Below are 26,393 nucleotides of genomic sequence, written 5' to 3' on the forward strand. Positions count from 1 at the left end.
GTCAGTTCTAAATGTGAATGAATGCCTTTTGTGTGAGGTTTCCCCATTATCCGTTTTACAGAGGGACAATTCATCATATTTTGAAAGAGCATTTACTCTATATACACACAAGCTCTTTTTCAGAAAGCTCAAGCTTGAAAGGCAATATGTATGGATGACTGAGCTCAAGCCTGGGACCCAGGAACTCCTGAGTTCTAATCCTAGTCCTCATGAGATGTGAGACTTTGGCCGTGACAATAAACCCTCCTATCTCACTTTCCCCATCTGTAAAATGGGCATGGGTAATGGTCCAAAATAACTTAAGATCTGCACATCAATGTGTGCTGGCACATATCCTGGCAGAAGGCCCACAGTGGCACAGAGTATCCCTTCTTGTTTGGGAGCCTGCAGCATATTATCTGTGTCTAAGAAGCGAGCAGCACTCGCTAGTGTTGTGGTCTGGCTCAAGGAGACAGGATAGGTACGGATTTAGAGCTTCCCTTTGACATCTTCCATCAGCATGGTTCCAATGAAGCCCTGATCACAACTTAAACATGTCTTTCCACAACAGAACAGCTGAGGGAAGGTGACAGCAGAAACACTGTCCTCCCTCAAGCAGGGATGAAATTCCTCTGGGGAGACGAGAGGCAAGATTTAAGCAGCTCCATCAGGGAGAACTTAGTTCAATATCAGGCTGTTTGAGTGAGCTTCTTTTATATTGAATACGCAGCACGAGCTTAACCTTTTAGTGAAATACATAGGCTGAGACTCTAATGTAGTACACAGTTATCAAATAGCAATGAATTTATAAATGTCTTCAAGATACATAAAGATTTCACAGCATAAACCCTATTACACTACATCACAACGAATGAATGACACTGCAGCTTACAGTATTTTGTGTTTTTAAATGTCATGTGTTCACCTGGTAAGACTGCAGATGTCTGAACTTGTATAGTCTTGCATTTGGATTGTATCTGTCATTTAGCAACTCTTTCTTCCTCTAGCTTTAGTCCCACTTGTGTTCTGAAAGATGGTCATGATTTCCACTGCGATGCTTGTCTCGCTGGATATGAAGGGCAATACTGTGAAAGGTGAGATACATTTATGCTCCAGGAGGTTTTTGAAAAACCCTGCACATGTCTGTACCGTTGATAGAGTACTCAATTTCCATGTGATGCTTTTTTATAATAAATGGAATGGCTTAGAGTGATTTGTAGATTACTGTACAAAGACTAATAATTACAAATATTATGCTCCTCAATCACCTATGCAACATCTTAGATCAGCTAGTGATAATGAAAAAGAGAAGGTTTTTTGCTAATAGATTTAAAAATAATTTTCAGTATCCCTTGTCCCCCTATAGGTGTTCTCTAGGCTATTATGGTAATCCTGCAATGCCTGGCGGCAACTGTCAGCAGTGTCAATGCAATCCAAGTGGCTCGATTCACAATAATTGTGATCTCATATCTGGACAGTGCTTCTGTAAGCAGGGTGTGACAGGACAGCTGTGCGATGCATGTGAACCCAGACACATCCTTGTGGAAAACGAATGTGTTTGTAGGTATTTTTTCTTGTCTCTCACTGGGTTTGCGGTGGTCAGGTGGCATTTGTGTGGGTCTGAAGTGCTTGGTAGTAAAAAAAAAAAAAATTATCAGCCTTGTACATTAATCTACTTTTACATTGAATTACTAATGTAAGGTCAGATTCTGCCTGACTTTTACATCAGTGGCCAGTGGAGTGGGAGAGTACAAGGAGCCAATGGAATTAAAGCAGCATAGAATATGTTTAGTTGGGCCTGATTCTTTTTCCAAAGCAGTATGAATGCATCAGCTTCAATGGTATTAATCTGGATTTACACCAATGTAAGTGCGGGGATCTGACCCTCAGACTTACACTTGTGTTAAACTGGTGTGGGTGTGTGTGTGTGGTCAGAATCAGATACTATGTTTTTAAAACATAATACAGAATGTACAATATTGTATACTATCAATATTATTTGTAGGCTTTCTTAACACACAAAGAGTATGTATGTTAGCTGTAAATTTAAAATAATATTTCCTTTTCAAATAATGCCTTTTTATAGTAACATTACTCCCCTTTTTGTAAAATGGTTTCTTCAGCTTGCGATGATGACTGCACAGGTGTTTTGTTAAATGACTTGGATCAGCTTGACAAAGCCATATTTTCGGTAAACTTCACTGGTGTTACCTTTGCACCATATGGGATATTGGCAGACGTGGAGAATGCAACAAAATACATGAAGGTAAAAAATAAATAATGGAAATATTTACTGACACCTTGTAAACAAAACTTAGGGCTGATTCTGGTCTCACTTACTTTGGGGTAAGTCAGGAGTAACGTTCTTAAAGTTAATGGCTTTAGAACCGTGTCTGGTATAAAACTGGTGTACATCAGATCAGTATATGACCATAAATTTGCTTTCAGAATGTCAAACTATTTCCCCTGCGCCTCCCCAGATGTCTATATAACATTGTACCATTTTTCTTGTGTCTAATATTTAATAAACATTATTGTACCACATTACCATGCACATGTTTCACCTTAATATTTTTAGCCAGATCCTCAGCTGAAGTCTATGGAGCTACATTGATTTACTCTAGCCGAAGACATGTCATTTATTATTTTCCGTAGATCAGAGATAACCTTAGGGGACCTGTACACTACAGGAAAGTAGAAAATCAAGTCATGAATTGGTTTCTCCGTTGGTCCCATTGCTGAAGGTAGTGAGGGATCTGGCAGTGAGTTGTTTCTTCCCTAATGAGTTCTGCTGCTGTAGAGGGTAATATGGCCTGCCTGTCCATTACAGAGCTTTCTTGGGACACACTGGCTGGCTGCTTGCTTTGCTTATGCTTGCCTGACAGTAGTAGGTGCTTTCCTCTGTGACCTATACCAGAAAACAAATACGAGATAGGATTTTTCAGAACTTCAAAAAGATTTCAGTCCCAGAACTGCATGTTGTTTGAGCTTCCCTTATTCCTCCCCACCATTGAACTGAATATACTATCAAACAATTGCTTTATTAAGCTGGTGGGAGATTGGATTGGAAGCAGATGACTGGGCATGCAGGTAAGTTTAAGACAGGTTGTTTTGTGAGTTCACTGTGTAAACATGGGCTTTGGTGTCCCATCTCCATTACATTCTTCCTACTAGCAACCTTCTTGTTTTCTTTTCTATTATTAGAAATAATATTACCATAATGCCTCGGAGCTCTAGTTGTGGGCCAGTAATCCATTGTGCGAGGCACTGTGCAAACACAGAACAAAAGACAATCTCTGCCCCAAAGAACTTACAATCAAATTCTTCCTTAAAAACAATCACCCTGTTTGTGGTGGAGGTCTGTCGTTCCCAAAGTTTGGCTGCAAAGATGCTGCGAACAAGCTGTCATGGTAGCCTAAGTTCCTTTTAAGCTGTGCAGCCGTGCAGCAGGCTATCAAGGGCTGCGCAGGCAGAGAGAGGTACCCCTCCCCTGGCCCAGCCCAGCCCTGCCAGAGCTGCCATGGCCAGGGAAAGGCGCCCCTCCCCTGGCCCCGAGTTTTTGGGGTGAGGGAAGGCTGGGGGGAGTCCTCTCTCCCTGCCACAGCCCCGGGGCAGCCTGAACTCCAAACCCCACATCCCCGACCCCACCCAGAGCCTTCACCCCCAGCTGGAGCCCTCATTCCCTGCACCCCGCTCCTCTGCCCCAGCCCATAGCCTCCTCCTGTACCCTGAGTGCATCATGCCCAGCCCCACCTCAGAGCATGAATCTCCAGCCAGAGCCAACACCCCAACCCTCTGCCCCAGCCTTGAGCCACCTCCCACACTCCGAACCCCTCGACCCCACCCCCACCACACATCACCTCCATATTGGTGCACATAACAAAATTCATTCCGCACATGGACATAAAAAATTAGAGGGAACACTGATGGTAGCTCGTGCAAAGAATTTTGGGGAACATTTAGGAACAACAATTCTTGCTACATATGACTGAACAGAAACAGATACGCTCTTCTAGAGTGGAGGGGTTGCTGCAAACTTAACCTGTGCCTAAATGTTTGAGACTGAATTTTCTCCATGGATCTCTGAAATGTGTGTTAACAGTAAAGAGTTTGAGGCATGAACAGCCTAATCCTCATTAAGGAGACGCTCAGCTGCTCCATCTTTACTCACATATATTGTATTTCCATCTGTGATACTCCATGTATTCATGTGGTTGGTGCATCACAGCTTTGTGAATTCGGTTAAAATATTATAGGGGCACTTGTCATTGAAAACTAGGTTAATGTAGCCCTGCCTTTGTCCCTGCACAAAGCCAGTGTGAAAGGCATGCAGATTGGTGGAACAGAATCTTCCATGCTTCATGGCTGATAAAATAAGAGTGTGTAGAGAAGAGTGCCTACTCAGCAATAACTGTAGTGAGACAAACTCTAAAGTCTAAGTAAAACCCCATTTTTCTTTGTATTCTGTCATATCCTGACAAATGATTGATAAAGTGAGGCTTCTTATGCTGATGCATGCTGCAAATTAAAATGAAATTGAGTTAGACAAATAATATTTTATTTTATAAATGATATCCAGATTAAGAATACACTTAAGGATATAATTTAATATTTTATGTTTATGATATTAGAGGATCACCTTGATTAAATTACAGATTTATACTTGGCCAGAGGTCATTTTACCCTTTCATTTTAATCATGTTGCCATTGTTTTATGTACTAAATATATAGAAATATTACACTATTTCAGTACTTGTGTAATAATAGAATTAGCTTTTATTTTGTAATTGTTTCGTATTCTTGTAGGAAAATCATCTCTTTTGGCATATACTTTTTAAAACATATCATATGTTTAGCACTTTAATGCTAAAATGAAAACAGATTTTTTGTGAAAATAACATCAGTTTCAATTTCCCCTTCAGTGCACATATTTTGGCATTTAAGTCAAATGATCTAAACCAGCTGTCACTGCGCTGATAACTGAGATGCTCAAGGAATGCCAAAAAAATTGTAAGAAACCTCTATGGAATTTTGGACTCCGGAGTAGTTGTCAGGGTTATGGCTATAGTACAGATAGTCCAGTTCATGTTGTGCCAAAATAATTCCTAACCATTGTGTCTAAAGAAATTATTTGGTAACTTTAGAGAATAAAATGGTAACAACTGATTTCCTTCCCTTTGAGTGATGTCATACATACTTGTTTCTTTCTCTTTCTGGCTCACCTAAATATTGCACCTCTTCTGAGATAAACAAAAGTAAATCCAACTGAAAACAAATTTTAAAAATATCCAGTCTCTTTCACTGGGTCACAAGCTCTGTCAATCTTGTCTCCTCTCCATTGTATTGCATCAAAGCCCCCTGATGGTCCCTCAAAGTCAAAGAGAGGGATCTCTTCCATCCTCCCTCTTCCACAAGTGTCAGTCTTGGGACTCTCGAGAATGAAGTAGGCATCAGACCAGACCTGCTGCGTCTCTCTTTCCAAGGCTAAACTTACTCTGCTCTGCCACAGTCCTTAGTTTCTCCTCTCAGGACATGGATATCTCTGTCTCTCTAGCTCAAATCTCACTCCTGTCCCAGTTGACTGGGCTGGCTGTTTTTAGGCTTCTTCTTGGGCTCTTTCACCAGCTTCTTCAAAAGCTACTGCCAGGATTTCCAAGGGCCTTGCCCTGGAGAAATCCAGAGGTACTGCTTCTGGCCCTTTCCCAGTGAGTGAGTGTCTGTCTGTCTGTCTGCTTAGCAGGAATCATAGCAGGTCTTGGTCTTTCCCTGTTCTGAGAGAAGGGCCACTTATGTCCCCTGATACGTCTTCCCAGCGTTCCTTGCTATAAGGCTTACTGTGCCCATCAGTTTTGGGAACTATATATCTGAAACCAGGAACTGGACCATACTGGGCATATGTTAACTTAAAGAGATATTGAGGTGTTGACTCTTACACCTGTCTAGAAATCCGCACTTTGCCGAAGAGTGTATACCTTTTATATCTTGCATCTCTTAATACCTTTTGAGAAGCAATATTTTGTGGCACCTTTGTTTTTACTAAATATGAAGGGACAAGGTGGGTGGATCAACTTTTATTGGATCAACTTCTGTTGGTGAAAGAGACAAGCCTCTTCAGGTCCTTTTGTATACATTTACAGTAATTCTAGATATGCAGAGTAGGTTAGCAAACTGTACATAGAGAAGTGCCTGTCCTGGAATTCCAGCACTGGTGAACATCCTCAGACTTGGGCTGGATCCAGAGAACTGGCCCTTAATTTAAAAAAATGGCTTACCTTTGTGCACCAGCAATACTTCTGAGTTTAGTTTATGTTGCATCAGGTTCAGGTGTTTAAATGTAAAGATAACCTAAATTGTGCACATAGTTATTTGCATCCACAATTTTCTGCACACAAAAATGGTGGTGGCCTCATGAAAGCTGAGCTAAAAAAACCCCAGACATTAAATGTCAATCCGTTACTCTTTTTAGGGGTCTTTATTGTCTAGAGAGGATCCAATATATTCACTGGAGATGGCAAAAGAAGGTCTTTTGAATGTATCAGGAGGCACAGTTCAACTGCACAAAGAGGCAAGTACCCTGCACTTTCATTCCTAGCCAAACAGAGTGATCTTTGAGGAACCCCTTATGGAAAAGTTTTATAGAATGTAACAGAGCTGAAACAATAGGTATCTATAGAAAGGTAATAGGGTTGTATAGAAGTTACTCTAAAAACCTATAAAAATTAATAAAGGATACTATAGGTTTTTGTGCTATTCTATATAATTCTAAAGCAGAGATATAATGTTCTCTTAAATTCTACAGAATGGTTAAAAATCCTACAGAAGGGTTATAGTTTTTCTATTAGAAGTCTTTTCAGTAAGGTGCTCCTTTTGTATTATGATCCTTCAGTGGTTCATGGTGTAAGAAATGGAAATATTTTCTTTTCATTGGTTTTTACCCAGAAGGCTTATTTAACCTTTTGTCATTGTTGGACACTTTCCAAGAAGTCTTACACTTCAATTTTTCTGTAGTATTTTTTTACAAAATGAGTGTAAATTAAGCAAACTTTAAATAAATGGGAAAATCCTAAAGTCTATATAAAGTCTTTACTCAAGCAAATTCCCGGTGAAGTAAGGCGATTTACTTGAATAAGATTTTGTCTCCTAAAGAGTAAAAATATGAATAGAAACATCCTTCAGTGGAGATATGATGTCATTTGTTGACCACATATACCCTCCTATATATCTAATTTAATTCAACTGCTGCAGCGGTGACCATATTGTTATAATTACCAGAGATGCCGTATCTGGAAAATAGTTTTCTTAAGGTAGCATTGATGTCAAAGGGAAAAAAATGTCAGTTTTTCAAAGTATTTCTTTTGGGGGTAATAACGTTGATTGTGACAACTTCAATAACAGTTTTTCATTGATATTTGAGTTTGGGACTGGCAGAATACTTAATGAAGGTGTCTCATCGCATCTGTTTGGCAGATACTAGAAATCCACAAACCAATTTGGTCTGTCTCCTCAAGAACTGCTAATCATTTTCTTACATAATTAATTTCTAACCTTAGAAATGGAAAAGCCATCAGAGGGCAATGATCAGTCTTAAATTATTTTTTTTAAATGTTTATCATAAACGTTCATTTATTTATTTTTATGCTAGTTGACTAGAATATTGGAGAGAGGTTGGCAGCTCAACAATGCAACTCAAAGAACCATGAATGAGAGTCGACATTTGACTATATTTATTGACACAGTGCATACAACCATCAAAGGTAATGTGTCCGATTGTAAGCTATGACCACTTACATTACTGAAATAAAAATGTATTCACTTTGTAAATCTGTGAGAACTGTTTGCAAAGAGAGGGTGTTTATGTTGTTTGTAAGGGATTCATCTTATTTTGTCTCAATGATTTGACTGAATTGTTTCCTTCCCACTTAGTACTTGCCGAAGTGGCTGCATCTCTAAATGAGACGCTGGCTCTGGATTTCCAGTTGTCAAACAGTACATCTCAGAGTCTGCAGGAAGATATCTCCACCATGCTGGAAGCAATGCGCAGAAGACATTTCATGCAGCAGGACCAAAATGTCACCACTGTACTAAAGTAAACCTACTGTCTTATTGATATTTCTCTATTCATGGACAATCTATCATTCGTGTAGGGATGTCTGAGAGAAAAAATGGTCCAGTGTCTCCTTAGTATTGGCAAAATGTTATGAAGTTCTGTCATGAGGGGAAGTAGAAACTGAAATGCATGGAGTCAGCCATAGTTTAAATAGAATCTCAGTGCACAGTTGGGAAAGACTCCAAAAGACAGTTGATTTCAATGGGGGCCACCACCAGGTCTTGATGACATGCATATGATGTGTTACGGGGAAAGTGTCTAATTGCTTTTGAGATAGATTTACTACCTCTGACCAAAGTTCTGCTCCCTCTTCCATAGCTCTCTAGGGCCCAAGGTGCAGCATGACTGGTGTTGTTCTGCTGCACTGGAGTGTGCGTGATCAAACCTCTGAAACACACGTAAGGATTCCATAATCCCTAAGCACCATCATGCCCAGTTCCACCGGGGTTCTTCCCACATTCAAGCACAGCAGGATTCTGAGCACAGCCCAGGACAGTGACAGAGGTGGTTTATATGCCATCATGCAGCTCCACAGCTCACTGCCCCCTCAGTGGGTTTACAGCAGAAACAGGGATTACGGTAGCCTGAGGGCTGTACTAATTTGTGTGTGTGTGTGTGTGTAGGGTGGTACATTTCTTCTCCCAGCTCTCCAGTCAACCTCCTGTTGCACGCCCAGCTGGGGAAAGAAATAGCCTTTTGCTGGTATGATGTACATGTGGCATATATTTTGTAGGTGAAACCTCAGCATTTATTTTGAGCGTTCAGCTTTTATTCTAAGTCATAGCTTTGATTTCACATTGCTTTCTCTTTATTTGTTTTTCCTTGAAGACAATTTTAGATTCTTTGTTGCCAGAGTTGGGAAATCTAACCACCAAATTTTTCAGAATTTGGGTGTGGTTTTCAAAAATGCCCTTTATTGCTTTAATTCTGTTCCCATTGATGTCAATAAGAATTAGATCCTTAGAATTAGACTTTAATGGGTACAGAAGTAGACCAGTTCTGAGACTGAGTTTTGATTATCCCACCCTTTATTTTAAAATATTTTGGATTGGGAAGAGTGTTTGTCTGTGCGTGTCAGGGTTTATCTAAATGGAGAGTTAGTGCCCGGCAAGCTAGGGTGTAAATATACAGTGCACTAGCATGCTGTGTATGAACTGTCTGTGTGGACCCTGCTACTGCCCATTAGAGGTTCCCTAGTGCACTTGGACCTACTTCTGTGTCATATTCCCATTGAATAGTTATATTTTTATATGTTAATGTGAATGTAAGAACATAAGAATGGCCATACTGGGTCAGACCAAAGGTCCATCTAGCCCAGTATTCTATCTTCCGACAGTGGCCAATTCCAGGTGCCCCAGAGGGAATCATCAACAGGTAATGATCAAGTGATCCATCCCCTGTTGCCCATTCCCATCTTCTGGCAAACAGAGGCTAGGGACACCATCCCTGCCCATCCTGTCTAATAATCATTGATGGGCCTATCCTCCATGAACTTATCTAGTTTCTTTTTTGAACCCAGTTATAGTCTTGGCCTTTACAACATCCTCTGGCCAAGAGCTCCACCGACTGACTGTGCGTTGCGTGAAAAAATACTTTCTTTTGTTTGTTTTAAACCTGCTGCCTCTTAATTTCATTTGGTGGCCCCTAGTTCTTGTGTTCTGAGAAGGAGTAAATAACACTTCCTTATTTACTTTCTCCTCACCAGTCATGATTTTATAGACTTCAGTCATATCCCTCCTTAGTTGTCTCTTTTCCAAGCTGAAAAGTCCCAGTCTCATTAATCTCTCCTCATACAGAAGCCATTCCATACCCCTAATCATTTTGTGTTGCCATTTTCTGAACCTTTTCCATTTCCAATATATATTTTTAGGAGATGGGGTGACCACATCTGCACACAGTATTCAAGATGTGGGCATACCATGGATTTATATATGTGATCCCCAAATATAGTGTGGTTGCCAAGCATACTGTACTTTGCTCACCTTGCTTGCCTTGCTCCTGTCTATTAATTTCTATAAGAGCCAGATGGCCATGAAAATGGACTACAAATAAAACCTGGTTATAGTTATAATGAATTAGGACTGGGAATAGCTTCCTGACCTCATGAAAGTGTCTGAGAACACCTCGTTATATAACAAAATATTTCTGACTTTTACTGCAGTTTGGGCTGTTTATACAAGGCATTTATAAGTTAACTTTTTCAATTGTCTGCTTTCAGTAGAAATTTCTGAAAGATCTCTGGTAAGTGTCCTTTCACACACTGAAGAAGAGAGTTAAGATTTATACTAGCAGCATGAGAGTTTGCTTTACAGAATTTATCATACTCTACAGCTACAAATTCAAAGCTAATTTAAAAAAGGAGTTTGACAATGCATTTGTCAGGCAGCACATAGTTACCCCATGGCTCTTGGTAAATTTTGTTTATGATGATATATCATTAAACAATATCTAACTTAAGCCTCTCTAAATTTGCTATATAAGACACAATTCTTGAACTACAGTATAGCCTTATTACGGTATACTCAAGTATTGGGGGAATACTGCCTTGTAAAATACTGCATTGTAGCTTCATTCTACCAGTTCCTGTATTTTGTTATAATTTGAAACAATGGCTTTTGTGGGTATGGACTGTGGATCAGTAGTATGAAAATATAAATGCGTATCCATCTTACACAGGAATTGCCATTCAGGGTCACACCAATGGCACTTTAGGTTCAGTATCCTCCCTTTGATAGTGGGCAGTATCAAACGCTTCTGGGTAAAATACAAAAATCCTGTAATGGATGATCATGGAATAATTGCAAGCAGTTAGCAGTTGGCTAATTCCCTGAGTTTGGGCTGTAGTTCCAAAATCACACCTAGCACCATTTTTTAAAGATAGGTACAATACTTACTTCCCTCCGGTGGGATAGCTGACTTTCATAGGAGATTGCATTTTTTTTTAAAAGCAGTTCAGCCACTTTATTTTTAAATTCCTTCAGAGCCCTGGAGTGTATCCCATTCTGTCCTGGTGACTTGTTGATGCTCAGATTATCAGTATGTTCCAGTGCCACCTCCTACACCTTGGCATGTTGATCCTAGATTTAAAATGTTTAAACAAAAAATGTCTGAGGTAAGACATGGAACCTTTCCAGATGCATGAAATCTATGCAGGCTTTCAAATCAGAGGTATCCCAAATAGAGCTTTTGAGCCAAATGCAATCCAAAGTGTCCTCAAAAGTGATTTACAGTACCCATTTCCCTGTAACTACAGGGCAAGGACAAAGCTGATAAGCCACAAGGTTGTATTGTTTGCAAACACAAACCAGCAATTTCTAGTCTTCTATCAGTGGTGAGACAAGTGTAATAAATATTATGGTTGTAAGTATTTATTGTTGATTGAAAAAAATTGGTATAAGGTTATGTGTAAGTTAGTTGCAATTGTTAGAGCCGCAGAGTTTGTGTAATCCTGTTTTCAGTTCTTCCCTCCTTAAGAAAACACACCTAAATTTCAATTCCTACATTTATTTACTGTTTGCTCTCTGTTTATCAGTGCTGCAGAGAGGTTGCTGTTACGGGTTCAGAAAGAGTATCTCAAACCCCAGCAGGAATTTGCAGAACTAAAAAAAGGTGCAAGCCATCTCTTAACAAACCACAACATCAGACTACAAGAAGCCCAGGACCTGGTGAATGAGGCTTGCACTAACACCAACAAAACCAACCGTCTGCTTTTTCTTATCTACGGCAACCTGGCAGAGTTAAATGTAAGACTGGAGATTCCGCATTGTTGCATAATAAATATCAGATGCATAACTTGTTTTAAATACCTCACTTTTCAGACTGAAATGAATCCATAGACTTTTAAAAATATTAATATTTGTAATATTCAAGTAGACTAAATAAAAACCATGCAATGTGTTCAGAGTGGGAAGGATTAACTAGTAGATGAGTTCATTTGCACCAGCTGACATTACAGAGTACCATAAAACAATTGATTTATGCTACAGGTTAAAAAGCTAAACGTACAAGAAAACAAGGACCTTTCCATCATGCTAATTAAAGAAGGGAAAGTATTGATGGATGTTGCTGCTGCCCTTGCCACAGATGTAAAGAACTCTACGTCAGTAAGTTACTAACCTGTTTAACATTCATTTAATATAGTGAATTGCATTTGATTAATTGATAAAGGAAATAATTTCAATGTTTAGAATCTAGAGATCCATCGAGATGGACTGGTCCTATGGAATGCCAAATTAAGGCATCATGTAGATGACCTGGTCATGCAGATGTCGACGAGGGGAGCACTTGATCTAGTCTACAGAGCAGAGGATCATGCAGCTGAATTTCAAAAACTTGCAGAAGCGCTAGACAGGTGAGCACACCAAGATATATGAACTCAATAGATGCTTCATCTAAATTACTGCCAGATTTAATTTAAATAGATAATAGGTTTGTCCGCTAAGGAGCAGGTCATTTTTTTTTCATTTAAAACTGCAATAAATTTAATTACTTTTACTTTTCATGAAGTGAATGGTATTTTTATTAATGATGCAGAATAGGTTGATTTAGAGTCTTGCAATTTACATGAATGATCATTTGTGAAGTGATTAGTTTTTAAGTTAATAAATGTTCAGTGAATACTATGTGACCTAGCTTCTTTATATAGCTGTCAGTGGTAAAAAATATTCAAATGTTTAAGAAAGAAAAATTATTTTTATCATGAAAAGGTTATGTTCATTATATAAATACTTCTTTGTCAACATATTCAAGAACTCCACCAAAAAGCTATAATTGTTGTTAGGCTTCCACCTCATAACACCATAATCCTCAGAAATGGGCAGGTTACACTTTCAAGGTTACATATAGAAGCACTTTTAAAAACTTCCTTATATTCTCAGAGCTCATCCAATATCAACACCAAGAGTTATTAGCTGGAAAGACATTCTGATATGAAAATAAAAACACCGCTATCCCCATTTTCTTCTATGGTTCTCACAGTCCTACCTTTTAAAACTATCACATACGTTTTTTAAATGAAGCCAGGTCACAAAGCACAAGTGTATTGTAAGCCTGAAAGCAGAGAATTATGCTTGTAGCTATACTTGTGAAACTCTATTCACTTCAGCGTGGCTGCACAACCGTAACCAGGTAGAATATATTTCAGTTCTATCCTGCCTGCTGTGTTGCTGTACATTGAATTTGTAGTCCCCTATTTCTGTTTTGTTTTTGTTGAGTGTGTGAGATCTGCTTTTTTTTTTAATGGAAAATGTTACATTTGATTGTAAGGTTTTAAAAATGCAAAACACACTAAAGACACAGAGTTAAAAAAACAACAAAAAAACAAAACTGAAGTAGGCCTGAACTTCAGCCAGAAAAAATCAAGTGAAACACGTTGTGTAATGTGCTCTTTCTTTCAAAATGCCGTATGTATTCTGAAAACACGTACACCTGATAACTCAAAACCTGGAAACATGCTGCCTGGTTAAGACACTTGCATAAAGGATGTATAATATTTTTCTACTGCAGTGGTCTCTCAAATGTAAGAAATGTATCTCTGAATGCAACAAATGCTGTCCATGCCCACTCCAGCATTACACGTCTGATTGAAAGAACAGAAAATCTGGCAGATGATGCTTCTAGAGTTATAACTAACCCCTTGGACTCAGTAAGTATCCATGCTGGGATTTTCAGTTACCTTCTGATTCTTTTTTGAATACCTGTTTATATGCTGCTACCTCCCTGCAATCATTGAAATCTGTTTCCTTGTCTGACACTTCTGCACAGCCACTCTCACCATCTCTCACACACCCTACCCTGAGTCATGTCCATGGATGCCACCCTCAGCCTCTCCCTCCGCACTCTTCTCATTCCTCTTCCACTTTAGAGCAGTGCGCCACCGGTAGGGCCAGCTCAAGGCAGCAGTGGAGGAAGCACTTTTTTTTTCTTTTTTTTTTCCCTTCGGCAGTTCAGGTGGCTTTTTTTTTTTTTTTGCTTGGGGCGGCAAAAATGGTAGAGCCGGCCCTGTCCACTGGATATTGTTTCCCTCCATGTATCCATCATCAGTTATTACTTTTAACTCATCTTCCTGCCTGACATCTGACTCTCTTCCTCTTATCACAGCTTTCTATTCTTATCTTTTGATTACTTCAGCTTCAGGGCTCTGATGTCTGAGTTGCCGATCTCCTCCCTCTTCTTCTTGTGTGACCTTCATTTCTGGATCAGCTCCCCACTCACTCCCATTAACTTCACTAAACTCTGCTCCCGGTCCAATCTTTTAATATCAGAATTCTCTGTCTCTCTCTCTTCAAACACCTGCTTATTTAATTCAAAATGATCCACTAGTCCCATACCTCCTGGCCTTTCTTAAATTTGCAGACCTCAAATACCCATCACTTCTCTACTTCAATCAGTCTTTCCCTCAGCCCTTTTATTTACCACCACTGATTCATTTGTTGATTTCCTCTGGTTCACCCTCTTGTCCAACCCTGACCCCTTTGCCTAGCTCTGCCATCTCAAAGTTTATTCCACTTACACCTAACCCCAGCTCACACCCACCATAGATTTTCCCCACTGCTTCCATACAGTTGAATACCTCAGGAGAAAGTTCCGTGACCACATGTATTTTCTCACTGCATGTTTATTCTCTTTTCTTCTAGTTTTGCCATTTTCAATAATTTGGGCCGGATTCCCGGTTGTTGTTAAAACATTGGATTACCAAGACATGACCCATTATTACTTGACTGTTTTACTTTTATATTATACTCTTTTCCCATTCAACTGTCTTTATCTCTTTTCCTGTTTTTCTTCTCAATTGTAAGGTCTTTGGGGTTGTGCCTCGTTTATATTTAGGAAAAGCATAGCACATTGTGAGCACTACTGGAAACAAGTAAATAATATTCATCATACTGAGATTCGCCATAATTCACTGATTAATTATTTTTGTATTATGTATTCATACAGTTTGTGAAATTGGATTTTTTATTCACTCTTAGAATATAAGAGTGAATAATATATTTTAAAAAGCAATAGATACTTAGAATTTCTTTCAGTTGAACCTATTCTTTTCATATATAGTAAATAGTAAATGTTGTTTGGTTTTTCAGCCAGAGCAATCTCTTGATTCTCTTGGGAAAGAAACTTTACAGCTTAGTTCTAAATTTCTAAATGAAACAAAAAATCTGAAGAGGAAAAATGAAGGTCAGTTTCATAGAATGTACAATTTTAATGGTACTTTGATAGAATTATTCCTGCACTGTTAACAAAGTTTTAATTTTTTTTAAAATGAACGTAGGTTAAAGTTAAACATTTTATATAGTCAGGTATATACAGTAAAAGAGTAAAACAATGTATCCCAGATAAATGTAGTTATTGTTCTGTTTTGCTGGCAAATGAAGAAAGTAATTTTCCTTTGCGATTATTTAAAGTAAACCTTTTCCCTTCATCTCTTCTCTCACCAAAACTGATTGACCTGACCAAGAAGGACAACGCTGAGTGAATCCTCATGGACTTGTGATATAGTAACTGAGGATGTGATCAACATGGAGTGTGAAGCATATACCATACTCATATTGCACTTCTATGCATTTGCTGAAATACTCGTTCTGTTTAAGAAAACAAAAAAGCTCTCTTGGATCAATTATTGAATTTATTAAATATTTTTAAAATTTGGGGTTAGTCTGGACTGTATGGTCCTAACATTTGTATGTGAATAGAACAATCACAACTATTTATTCCAACAGGCCTTGTGTCTAGATTGAATGGATTGAAAAAAAAAGTGGAAAAGATTCAGGAGAGTGCTCATAAAATTACTGACCAGCTTAATGATTCACTGCTGGCACTGCAAGCATTGCCTAATGGTAAGTGAAATGTATCTTGACACACACATCCTTATTGCAATGCCATCTGATAACAACACAATACAGTCCTTCCTGAAGTCCGATAGAGCAGCCTAGCAATAAATCAGGCTGGAGGCTGATTTAGCCTCTTGCCTTAACAGGAAATTGAATTAGATGTTTTCCATTTATCTAATTAACATGGAAAACAGTGGAACTGCATTGTGATGTAACGATTATAGCCTGATTCTCCTCTCACACAGGTGTAAATAAGGAGTAACTCTGAAGGCAATGGAACTATATTGGTGTAAAACTATAATGTGTGAAAAAGAGAATCAGGTCCTAAAATTCTTAATCAGCTTTAAATGGAAAAAACTGTACTGGAGGTTAATTGTTTTGTTATCCCATAACAACAGTCTGTTTAAAAATCAGCTGCATTGCACCATATATCTTAAATGTTAAATCTAAATGTTTTGACAATATAAATACTGGACTCATTTAACTTTAAAAGTCCTTTGCTCTCTTACTTTCCATGTTGTTCAAAAGCCATACAAGAATCATCATTTTTTATTTTTTTAAAAAGGTCAGTATTTTAAACTAAGAACAACCTCAAAGTTCATAGAGGCTAATGGGAAAAATTGAAAATGGAAAAAAAATATGATACTTCTATTAATGTTTCTTCAGTTATGGGAATTATCTCTAAGGCTTCCAGAGCTGGTGCTAGATCCGCACTGTTTGTCAAGATTTAGAGCACTATTTTTTCATTAACTCTCAGGCTTTAAAACACCCTGTTTCACAATACAGGATCTTAAATTGCATCGAAATGCGACATTAATGAAAATAAAAAGCTATGTTTAAATGGTAGGGTTGGGTTACTAACTGACATAAGAACATAAGAGTGACCATACTGGGTCAAACCAATGGTCCATCTTGCCTGGTATCCTGTCTTCCGAGAATTGCTAATGCCACCTGCCTCCGAGGGAATGAACAGAACAGGGCAATTATCAAGTGATCCATCCCCTGCAATCCAATTCCATCTTCTGGCAGGCTGAGGTTTAGGGACGCTCAGAGCATGGAGTTACATCCCTGACTATGGCTAATAGCCATTAATGGACCTATCTTCCATGAACTTATCCAGTTCTTAAGTCAGTTACCCAACCCTACCATTTAAACATAGCTCTGTCACCCAGAGTAAGCGCATTTGAAATACAGATACATTGTCAATATTCCTAACTTTAGATACAAAAATGATACGTACATACAAATAGGATAAATATTCAGAAAATCATCACTTTTCCAATGACACCTCACATGACCCGTCTTGTACAAAATGCATCATAATTATGCCATAATCATATCATGTAATAATATCACTATGAAGAATATGGGGTGCAGTGTCACAAACCTTTTTTAAAGTGTCATAAAGACAGAATCAAGTCTACCATTTAGTAGTTCTGTGCTCATATAATAGTTAGAGTTAGTCAAGAAACAAGAATTGTTTTTGTGAAAATTCTATTCAATTTTTTTTGGGTTGAAATGTTGAAGAAAAAAATCATTGAAAAATCTAAATAAAAGAATTTTGACCAGCTCTAACCATCTGACTTGAGCTCTCTTAATGCCCTGAGATTCACTGCATATCATGAATCTGGCCCTATGCTTATTTATGTGTTTTGTTTTAAATTGTTCATTCTAAGGCATGGGTTCCCAAACTTGGGTCACAGCTTTTTCAGGGTAAGCTCCTGGCAGGCTGCGAGATGCTTTGTTTACCTGAGCGTCCGCAGGTATGGCTGCTCGCAGCTCCCAGTGGCTACGGTTCACCGTTCCTGGCCAATGGGAGCTGCGGGAAGAGGCGCGGGCCAGGCCACCGCTTCCTGCAGTTCCCATTGTTCGGAAACGGCTACCCACGGCCGCTGTGAGCTGCGAGCAGCCGTACCTGCGGACGCTCAGGTAAACAAAGCATCTCTCAGCCTGCCAGGAGCTTACCCTGAAAAAGCCGCGAACCAAGTTTGGAAACCCCTGTTCTAAGGGATTATATTTTACATATAGGGGCTCAGCCAAAAAATAACATTTTTCAGCCAATTTATAAATCTTTGAAAATGTAACTTCTGCCATCAGTTATAATCATTATAAAGCTTTGAACATGGCGTTGTAACAATACAGTCTAGAATGCCAAGAATGATTCTTTTTTGTCAAGCCTGAAATATTTGTTATGAACCTGACCCTGCCGTCTCTACTTACGTGACTTTGTTAAACCAATAAGAAAAATGACTTTTCTGATAATTGGGATATATAAATAATCCTTAAATGTAAATGTTTCAGATACCAGTGACACAATTTTTGAAGCAAAAGAGCTGGCTGTGTCGGCTAACACAAGTGCTGTTGCTGGTTTAAGCCACATTGTGGATTTCAATCAGAAGCTGCTGAACACTTCTTCTGAATTGTCCAAGGTTAATGACACGTTGAGGAAAACCAATGAACTTATAATGGACTCCTCAAAAGCTGGTAAGTTAGCTGCTTCATTGAACAGTAGAAATGTCATTGCATGTAGAAATGATTCTAATATTTAAACGTAATTAGTCTTAAAATAAGGATAGTGTGATGGACTGAAGAAAAATGCACTAGCTGTAGATTTCTTTTTAAAACAGAATACATAGAAATCACATAAGCTTTTTATACATGTATATTTTTTCTCTTTGATGTTGAAAGCTACTGAAATAAATTCCCCCAAATATATTATTTAGGCCAATGCCGTCCAGGAATGAATAATGAATTTCCCTCACAACCTGTCTGAACGTCTCATTCTTATTTTGGCAGCAGCCTCAGCTGAAAGACAAGTTAAAGAAGTGGAAGCACAAGCCAGTCTTTTATTTGACAGGCTGAAACCTCTGAAAATGTTGGAAGAGAACCTGATCAGAAATCTGTCTGAAATTAAAGAGCTCATCAGTCAAGCCCGCAAACAGGCAGCATCTGTAAGTACATCTTTCCTGCAATTTCTAGCTTCAAGGTCATTGGTTTCCCTTGTGCCTCCTCAACAAAAAAATATGTTAAAGGCAAAAAGCCTTGTACTCCTTCTTTAACCTACCCATCCTGTTGTTCTTTGGTGTAACAGAAGTTATTAGTGTTATCAATATCACATATATACTGAGGCATTTGGTGTGAGTTCGGACTTTGAGCTATAATCTCTTTGCCTCTGTGGTTTGTCAGAGCACTGAGCTTTTGTGGTTTTATTTCCCTGTTCTTTTTTTCCCCCATTGCCTCTTATTTTTAAGGGAGTATCTCCTTTAAAAATAATCCGATGCCATGTGCCAGGAAGAAAAGAGTTGTTTGTGTGAGCAACAGACAAATGAGTGGATAGAGCTGGCATTGTTTTTGGAGTGGGTGGGGGAGGGAAGGAGGTGGTGCATCTCCAGGCTTTTGGAAGGGAGTTGGTGTGAGAGGCTGGAATGGATTTATCGGTGATATGAAGGATTATGATGAGATTCCTTGAATGAATCATAACACAAGCATCAATTCTGTCCATAAGATTGTCAAACATATCTAACCAAATCCACATACTTAAACCTTTACGTTTTTGTTTTTTTGTTAGAAGCTGCTGCCACATTTCAAATTAATACATTGGTCATTTTGAAACTTTGATCCACTTCAAAGTAACAAAAGCAATTAAACCACATTATGAACTATACCTTGTTATAATTAGACAGAGAGTTTTTGAAACCAGTAACATTTCCCCATACATTTGATTTAAGCCTGGGCATATGATTTTAGATTTAAAAGAGAAAAAATATCCAGGCTTCTGGTGCTTTCAATAAAACTCAGCATACACATGAATGCTTCTTTTTCACAATCTACCGATCATGGAAAATTAATGAGCCTGGTATAGAATAATGGGAGTAGTATTTTCTGGTGTATCATAGACTACAGAGGTTTCTACGGGAAAAAGGTAAAACTCTTATGAGTAAAATCCTCTCTTTCACTTTTAAAGACTCATATTATTCCCTTGTAATCTTTATTTTTCTGAGAATTTGGTGAAGATAAGGCTTTTTTATCATTGCAACTAATTTCTAGAGATAATATTGAATTGGGCAATGAAGATGAGCTACCCTGATGTCTTGCACCTCAGTCTGAATGATTTTGCTTTTACTAGAAATAGAGATGGGCTAGGGATCATGCAAACTCTCATATATGTGAGTCAACACAGCTACTAAAGTTAGCAGAGTGCCCAAGGGTTTGCAGCAATGAACCCAATATTTGTAACAATGATAATCTGAGTCAAAAATCTGCCATGTAAGTGCATCTTTATTAAATTGAACTTTTAAATGGCTCCTAAACAGATATTCTAAAGAATTACTTAATTTTTTTTGCTAGTAATTTGAATTTCTGTCATAGCTATTTCTTGCAGATGCTTTGACTATTTGATTTTTAGCTACCTTGTTTTTGTCTCATTGTAAACCCCAAGGTTTGTTGTCCTTTTGTTTGTTTGTTACTCTGAGACTTTTCACATTTTCTCAAGACTTCCAGTCTTTTTTGTTATTAATATAGTGTTTTTCCTCGTATGTGCCCTCAAGCTCAAGATTTATTATTGGATAATGAATTTCTGGCTCTAAATCCCATGATTAGACCAGTAGGTTTTGAGGCACTTCTTTCTTCCCTATTCTGTATAGTCTAAACCACTACGCTTTTTCAACTCATATCCAGCCAATCAATAGTTGTATGTGTTTGTAGCTAATCCTACTGACAAATATTTAGAATCATATGAAGTTGTCTCAACACATGGCTTGAATTTAGCTAGCCAAAGGCTAAATCTGTATTCCAGAGGTATGTGCTGTGTACACAGAGTATACCATTTTTGTTCCAGATTAAAGTTGCAATCTCAGCAGACAGAGACTGTATTCGTGCCTACTCACCCCAAATTTCTTCCACTAACTACAACACCTTAACATTAAATGTGAAAACAACTGAACCTGACAACCTCCTCTTCTACTTGGGAAGCAGTGGCAATGTAAGTTCAGTGTTGTGGAGATTCACTAAAAATGTTGCCTATCTCTGAATATATCAGATATTTGACTTACATTTTTATTTGTACCAAGTAGCCAGGCTAGGGGCTGGGCAGATGTATATGGGAGAAGGAGGGAAACGATCTTCTGCCCCGGACCATGGTAGGGCTGATGTAATCCCCACAGATCCTTACATGCCACCCACCCTACCCTGCAGGAAAGAGGATAAGAACAGAAGATCCAGCAATCCTGCCTCTTGCCCTCACTCTGCACCACACATGCACACAGTGCACTGGTTTTGATGCCAGGGTCGTCCCCTGCTCTTACAGAGAAAACAAGATTTGGCTCTGTTGGTCATATGTCGAGGTCCTCGCTCAATGTATGGGATAATATTTATACAAGATAAAGGTGATCTCGTGTACATTATCTTGCATGGAATCCTCCTTCCACAAGGTGGAGTCACTATTTGATGGGTGCTTGAGCTGGGATCAGGCAGGGCTCCCATGGCAGCACAGTGCAAGTTCCCCACCATCCCAGTAGATGCATGGTTTGCATAGCTGCATACAATCACTGGCAGTGCTTCATGTTCCTGTTATTTCTGCATTGACCTTTTGAGATCATTCCAGGTGTAAGAGAGGGGAGAAGGTGGAGGGAAAATAGACACGTACCACTCGGATGAGTTTGCTTGTTCTACTGCAGGTGTTTCCTTCATTGGGCATGACTAAGGCTATGTTTTAGTTATGGGTATTTTTATTAAAAGTTATGGACAGGTCACAGGCAGTAAACAAAAATTCATGGCCTGTGACCTGTCCATGACTTTTACTATATACCCCTGGGAGGGTAGGAAGCCCAGGTGCGGGGATGGGTGGTGGCGTGCGGCCTGGGACCCCTGTTGGTGCTAGGGGGGGCAGGGCTGGCGGGACTGGCAGGCTCCCTGAATCCGTGCCTCCCCCACCCCCAGCAGCAGCAGAGTTTGGCTGTGGGAGAGGGTATGGGGTTGGGACATGGGACAGGGTGAGGTGGGATCTGGGCAGTGCTTACCTGGGGGGCACAGTGGACCAAGATTTCCCCAGCACCAGACGGTGCGACTGGTGCAGGGGCTGCCTGAGCTGCCCCTGAGCCAGACATGCTGGCGGGCTGCAAAGTCACGGAGGTCACAGAAAGTCATGGAATCTGTGACAAACTCGCAGCTTTTGGCATGATTTGGCTCATCGTAAAGATCCAGGAAGGTAAGATATATAGGAAGAGTTTTAGAAACAGATATGAGATTTTATAATCATCCAGCTGGAAAGAAATGTATTAAACAAAACAAAATGACATACCCTATGTAATGCATTAAAGCAAGAATCACCATTTTCCAGAGTGACTTCCTGGCAGTAGAGATGCGACGTGGTAAGGTGGCCTTCCTTTGGGATGTGGGATCAGGAGCAACAAGACTGGAATATCCAAATTTTCAAATTGACAACAACAAATGGCACAGAATACATATAACCAGGTAACAGAGGTTTCCTTCTTTCCTTCCTTCCTTCATTATTTATTTGTATTGCCGTAGCACCTAGGAGGCCTATTGATAGCCCAGGACACCCTTAATGTGAGTAACATAAATATTTTATTCTGTAAAATGGATTAAAATGAAAGTTCAATTTCTGCTAGTAAATTCAAATGAATTTTTACCTAATGTGGAGGCGTGGTTTAGTGCAGTGTAGAAGTGTACTGGCTACTTAGTTACCCAGTGCAAGAAGTAGTTCTGCAGTAAGCAGGGACCATGCACAGTAACTTCTGAAAGCGTTTAATCCATTTGTATTTGTGATTGTCAGGTTTGGGAAAACTGGTACATTGAGCATAGAGGAAACAAGCTCTAATCAGAAGTCCTTAAGTAAAACTGCAACTGCTCCTGGGACAGCTACTGTACTGGATTTAAACAAATCGACACTAATATTTGTTGGAGGACTTGGAGGGCAAATCAAGGTGAAAATCTGAAAATGCTATACTGTAAAAGGTTTTTATCCTGTTAGAAATACTTTTTCGATTAGAAATAATTGCATCGATTAGATACTCTACAGGGATAATTGACCAAGAAATGTCAGGCGTGCTGCGCAAAAGGCAAGGGTGCAAAATGTTATCCAGAGCTACCATCCCATTATAAAAATCCCCAGGAAACTGTGTTTAAAATGGTAATTCTGAAGTGCTGAGTGTGAGTGCATAGGAGGTGTTAATTCATACTAAATAGTTTCCTTTCTCCTCTATTTCTCCTTATTTCCTATCCTCCATGACTTGTAATAATTTATCATTGTTATCCATGTAATTGAGTATAAATGGGTCAGGACTTTTAATTTTCTTTTTTACTTATTGCAAAACTCTTCTACAGCTATGTGAAGTCTGATTATTAATAATAATGCTAAAACATTTTTGTTCTTCTGTTATGATTTTCCCCTAACATGAATTAGAACTGAATGTAGAAGTTTGCTGGAGAAGTTCCAAAGTATTTAACATTAATTGTATTAATTTAATATGTTTCCTCTCTAATAGAAATCGCCTGCTGTTAAGGTGACTCATTTTAAAGGATGCATGGGAGAGGCATCCTTGAATGGAAAATCTATTGGTCTTTGGAACTACATTGAAAGAGAGGGCACATGCAATGGATGCTTTGGAAGGTAGTGATTTGACCACTGTTTTCCTGAAAAGCATAGAGTGGGAGTGTCTGTATGTAGTCGTAACCTTTTATATATGTTTGTATGTTAGTTAAAAAGTGTAGTGCGCTTGTGCAAATTGCAATACTGCATTGATTATTAGTGGAATTTTAAGGTGCATGCCAAATTTAGTTACCACATGGTTTTTCAGTTCATGATATGGTTCTACAATTGATCAAATGGCTCCACAACTTGCCACATATATTTTCACATTGGTTGTGTGTGTTTGTCCATTGAAACTAATGACTACCAGTGTACATCTATATTTTTGGAATATTTAGTTTGTCTAATCATTTCAAACAAGGCATATTTATTCCTCCCCAGTGAAAGAAAGAGGTCTAAAGTATTATTTTAAAAGTCCACTCCAAATTTGTGGCTATTATATTTATTACCACTCTCACAGTGGAAAGGGGTTGTGGACTTGTGATGGGGTGTACAAACCCCACACTGGAGAACAAGAGGTTAAGGAGTAGCTCTGGCCCAGGTGGCTCTGCCCTGCTATGCCTGCAAAGCCTGCACAAGCTGGAGGTGGAGTTTAAAAAGGGAAGGAGAGCAGCTCACTGGGAGGCAGGTAGTGGAAGGGAGCAGATCTTTTCTCTGAGCTCTGAGAAAGTCCAGCCCAGGAACTCTACAGCCAGAGACCTGGCAACACTGACCTGACAAAGCCTGCAAAGGAGAGACAGGTGACTGATTGCAAAGGGCAGAAACTTTAATTTGATTCTTTAACTTATCTTGTGGGGAAGAAGAGGACTTAGATAGAAAGTGATCTAAGAGGACATTCGATGTGGTGAGACAAGGAGGATCAGTTAGCTAAGAAATCTGGCATCCAGGAAAGAAACAGGAAACTCAAGTATACCACACCAACATTCTGAAGGCCTGTAAAAACCAAGAGGTACTCCTCATAACACCCTATCCACCTGAACTAGGCCCTCAAGCACCAGTGACCCCAGAATTCCAAGCCATACCGATGGGGGAAGAGCTTCAACCAAAGCAGGAGGCCCAAATGCAGAAGCCAATTTAATCCCTCCATGCCATATTTTCAACCTTGCCATGTTGAATGGACTTACCTTTTGTATCATCGCATAGCCATTGAACCAGGACAGCAGGTCCATGAGAACCTGTGACCACTCCCATGAGAGATGTGAGACACAATGGAAGAGGACATACGACATGTCACCTACAGGACCTTGAGAGTTCTGGACTCACTGTGAACCTGGCCACATGTAAGATGGCAAACCAGGAAGTTGCATACTTCGGTTACACTGTGGGGAAGGGCAAGTTATGAACACTAATTGGAAAAGTACATGCCTTAGCAGCCTGCCTCATCTCAATAACAAAAAACAGAGATGATGCCTTTTGGACCCAGCAGGCTATTATAGACAACTCATACCTGACTTTATCACAATTGCAGCACCCTTCACAACCCTCGTGAGGGATACCAGTCCTAAGAAAATCGTTTGGTGAGAGGCCTGCGACAGGGCATTTAGGACTCTAAAAGATTTTCTGTGTCAGGAACCAGTGCTTTTTCATCCAGACTTTTCCAAAAAGTTCACACTACAAACAGATGCTTCTGATGTAGGACTTGGAGCAATCCTTTCCTAGGATGTTGAGGGAGAGGAACCACCGGTCCTCTATATAACTAGAAAACTATTCCCATGGGAGGTGGCCTATTCAGTCATAGAAAAAGAAGCCTGAGCTCAGAAATGGGTGGTAGATGCCCTAAGATACGGTTTGCTGGGAAACCCCTTTTTGTTAGTAACAGACCATGCGTGTCTTTGCTGGTTGAACAACATGAAGAATGCCAACTCCAGAATTATGCAGTGATACCTTTCCTTACAGCCATGTAGTTTTCAGGTAGTTCACCAAGCTGGGAAGGCCGACCAAAACACAGATATTTTTTTTTTCACGAGAGGGTGGGGATCTGGGGAAGGGTATGCAATGGGGTATACAAACCCCATGCTGGAGAACAACGAATTAAGGAATAGTTTTGGGCCCTTTACTTAGCAGGGAGTCCAGCAGGGGAAAACCCCGAATGCTCAAGAGTCCAAACTCCAAGTCCCTGGACTAAGGAGAAAGTCCTGAAGCTGTTGCAGGCACCGAAAGCCTTCCCCGATATCAGACTTTCTTTTGTATATCCCAAAAAAGGATGGACTGGAATGTGTGACTTGGCTAGGGAAGGGGCTGAGCCACAAAAGCAGGGAAAGACCTCACAAGACAGAACTGTAATGGAAAAGAGATATATCCTGCCATATCCCTGCTTCACCAGTAGGTAACGCTGGTGGTCAGTGTACCATTTTGCAGGAGTGTTTTCTGCTTACATCTCTAAATGTTTGTCTATTTAATAGGGTTGAAATGAAATAGGTTTGGCAACAACTTTTCGTAGAATGTCCCATTTAGAACCAGCAGAGGGTGTTGCATGATTATGTATAAAAATGTGGTTTTTAGAAGCATTGCAAGGAAAAAAGGATAACAGAATATTTGCTTCAGAGTGGTAGCCGTGTTAGTCTGTATCAACAAAAACAACGAGGAGTCCTTGTGGCACCTTAGAGACTAACAAATTTATTTGGGCATAAGCTTTCGTGGGCTAGAACCCACTTCATCAGATGTAATATTTGCTGTAATGTAAATGCAGTTATGCAAGGAATTTGGAAAAATGCATGGTATTCTGTAAGTTTGAGAGTCAGAGTGGTAGCAATTAATCATTTCCTTTGGGAACTGTAGTGTTTTTTCTTTTATAAAAAGAGGTAAAGACTAGTTTTCTATCTTGTGTAAATTCTCCCCCAAAGCTAAACTAGATATTCAGAGATTCAAT

The 26,393-nt window shown here is 39.4% G+C and overlaps 1 protein-coding gene across 2 annotated transcripts in view; it reads left to right on the forward strand.

The window, feature by feature from the left end:
- Positions 1-26,393, forward strand: part of LAMA1 (laminin subunit alpha 1) — a 142,603-nt gene that overhangs the window by 88,513 nt on the left and 27,697 nt on the right. For both annotated transcript variants that reach the window (XM_039527579.1, XM_039527580.1), the window contains exons 31-48: positions 987-1,073; positions 1,346-1,539; positions 2,103-2,245; positions 6,446-6,544; positions 7,622-7,733; positions 7,903-8,065; positions 11,619-11,829; positions 12,073-12,189; positions 12,274-12,437; positions 13,592-13,730; positions 15,169-15,262; positions 15,805-15,921; positions 18,217-18,399; positions 18,712-18,866; positions 20,753-20,896; positions 22,253-22,386; positions 22,709-22,859; positions 23,421-23,545. In XM_039527579.1, coding sequence (XP_039383513.1) covers positions 987-1,073; positions 1,346-1,539; positions 2,103-2,245; positions 6,446-6,544; positions 7,622-7,733; positions 7,903-8,065; positions 11,619-11,829; positions 12,073-12,189; positions 12,274-12,437; positions 13,592-13,730; positions 15,169-15,262; positions 15,805-15,921; positions 18,217-18,399; positions 18,712-18,866; positions 20,753-20,896; positions 22,253-22,386; positions 22,709-22,859; positions 23,421-23,545 — 2,532 coding nt within the window. The remainder of the gene's footprint in view (positions 1-986; positions 1,074-1,345; positions 1,540-2,102; positions 2,246-6,445; positions 6,545-7,621; positions 7,734-7,902; positions 8,066-11,618; positions 11,830-12,072; positions 12,190-12,273; positions 12,438-13,591; positions 13,731-15,168; positions 15,263-15,804; positions 15,922-18,216; positions 18,400-18,711; positions 18,867-20,752; positions 20,897-22,252; positions 22,387-22,708; positions 22,860-23,420; positions 23,546-26,393) is intronic.

This window comes from Mauremys reevesii, linkage group 2, assembly GCF_016161935.1.
Source record: "Mauremys reevesii isolate NIE-2019 linkage group 2, ASM1616193v1, whole genome shotgun sequence".
NCBI lineage: Eukaryota > Metazoa > Chordata > Testudines > Geoemydidae > Mauremys > Mauremys reevesii.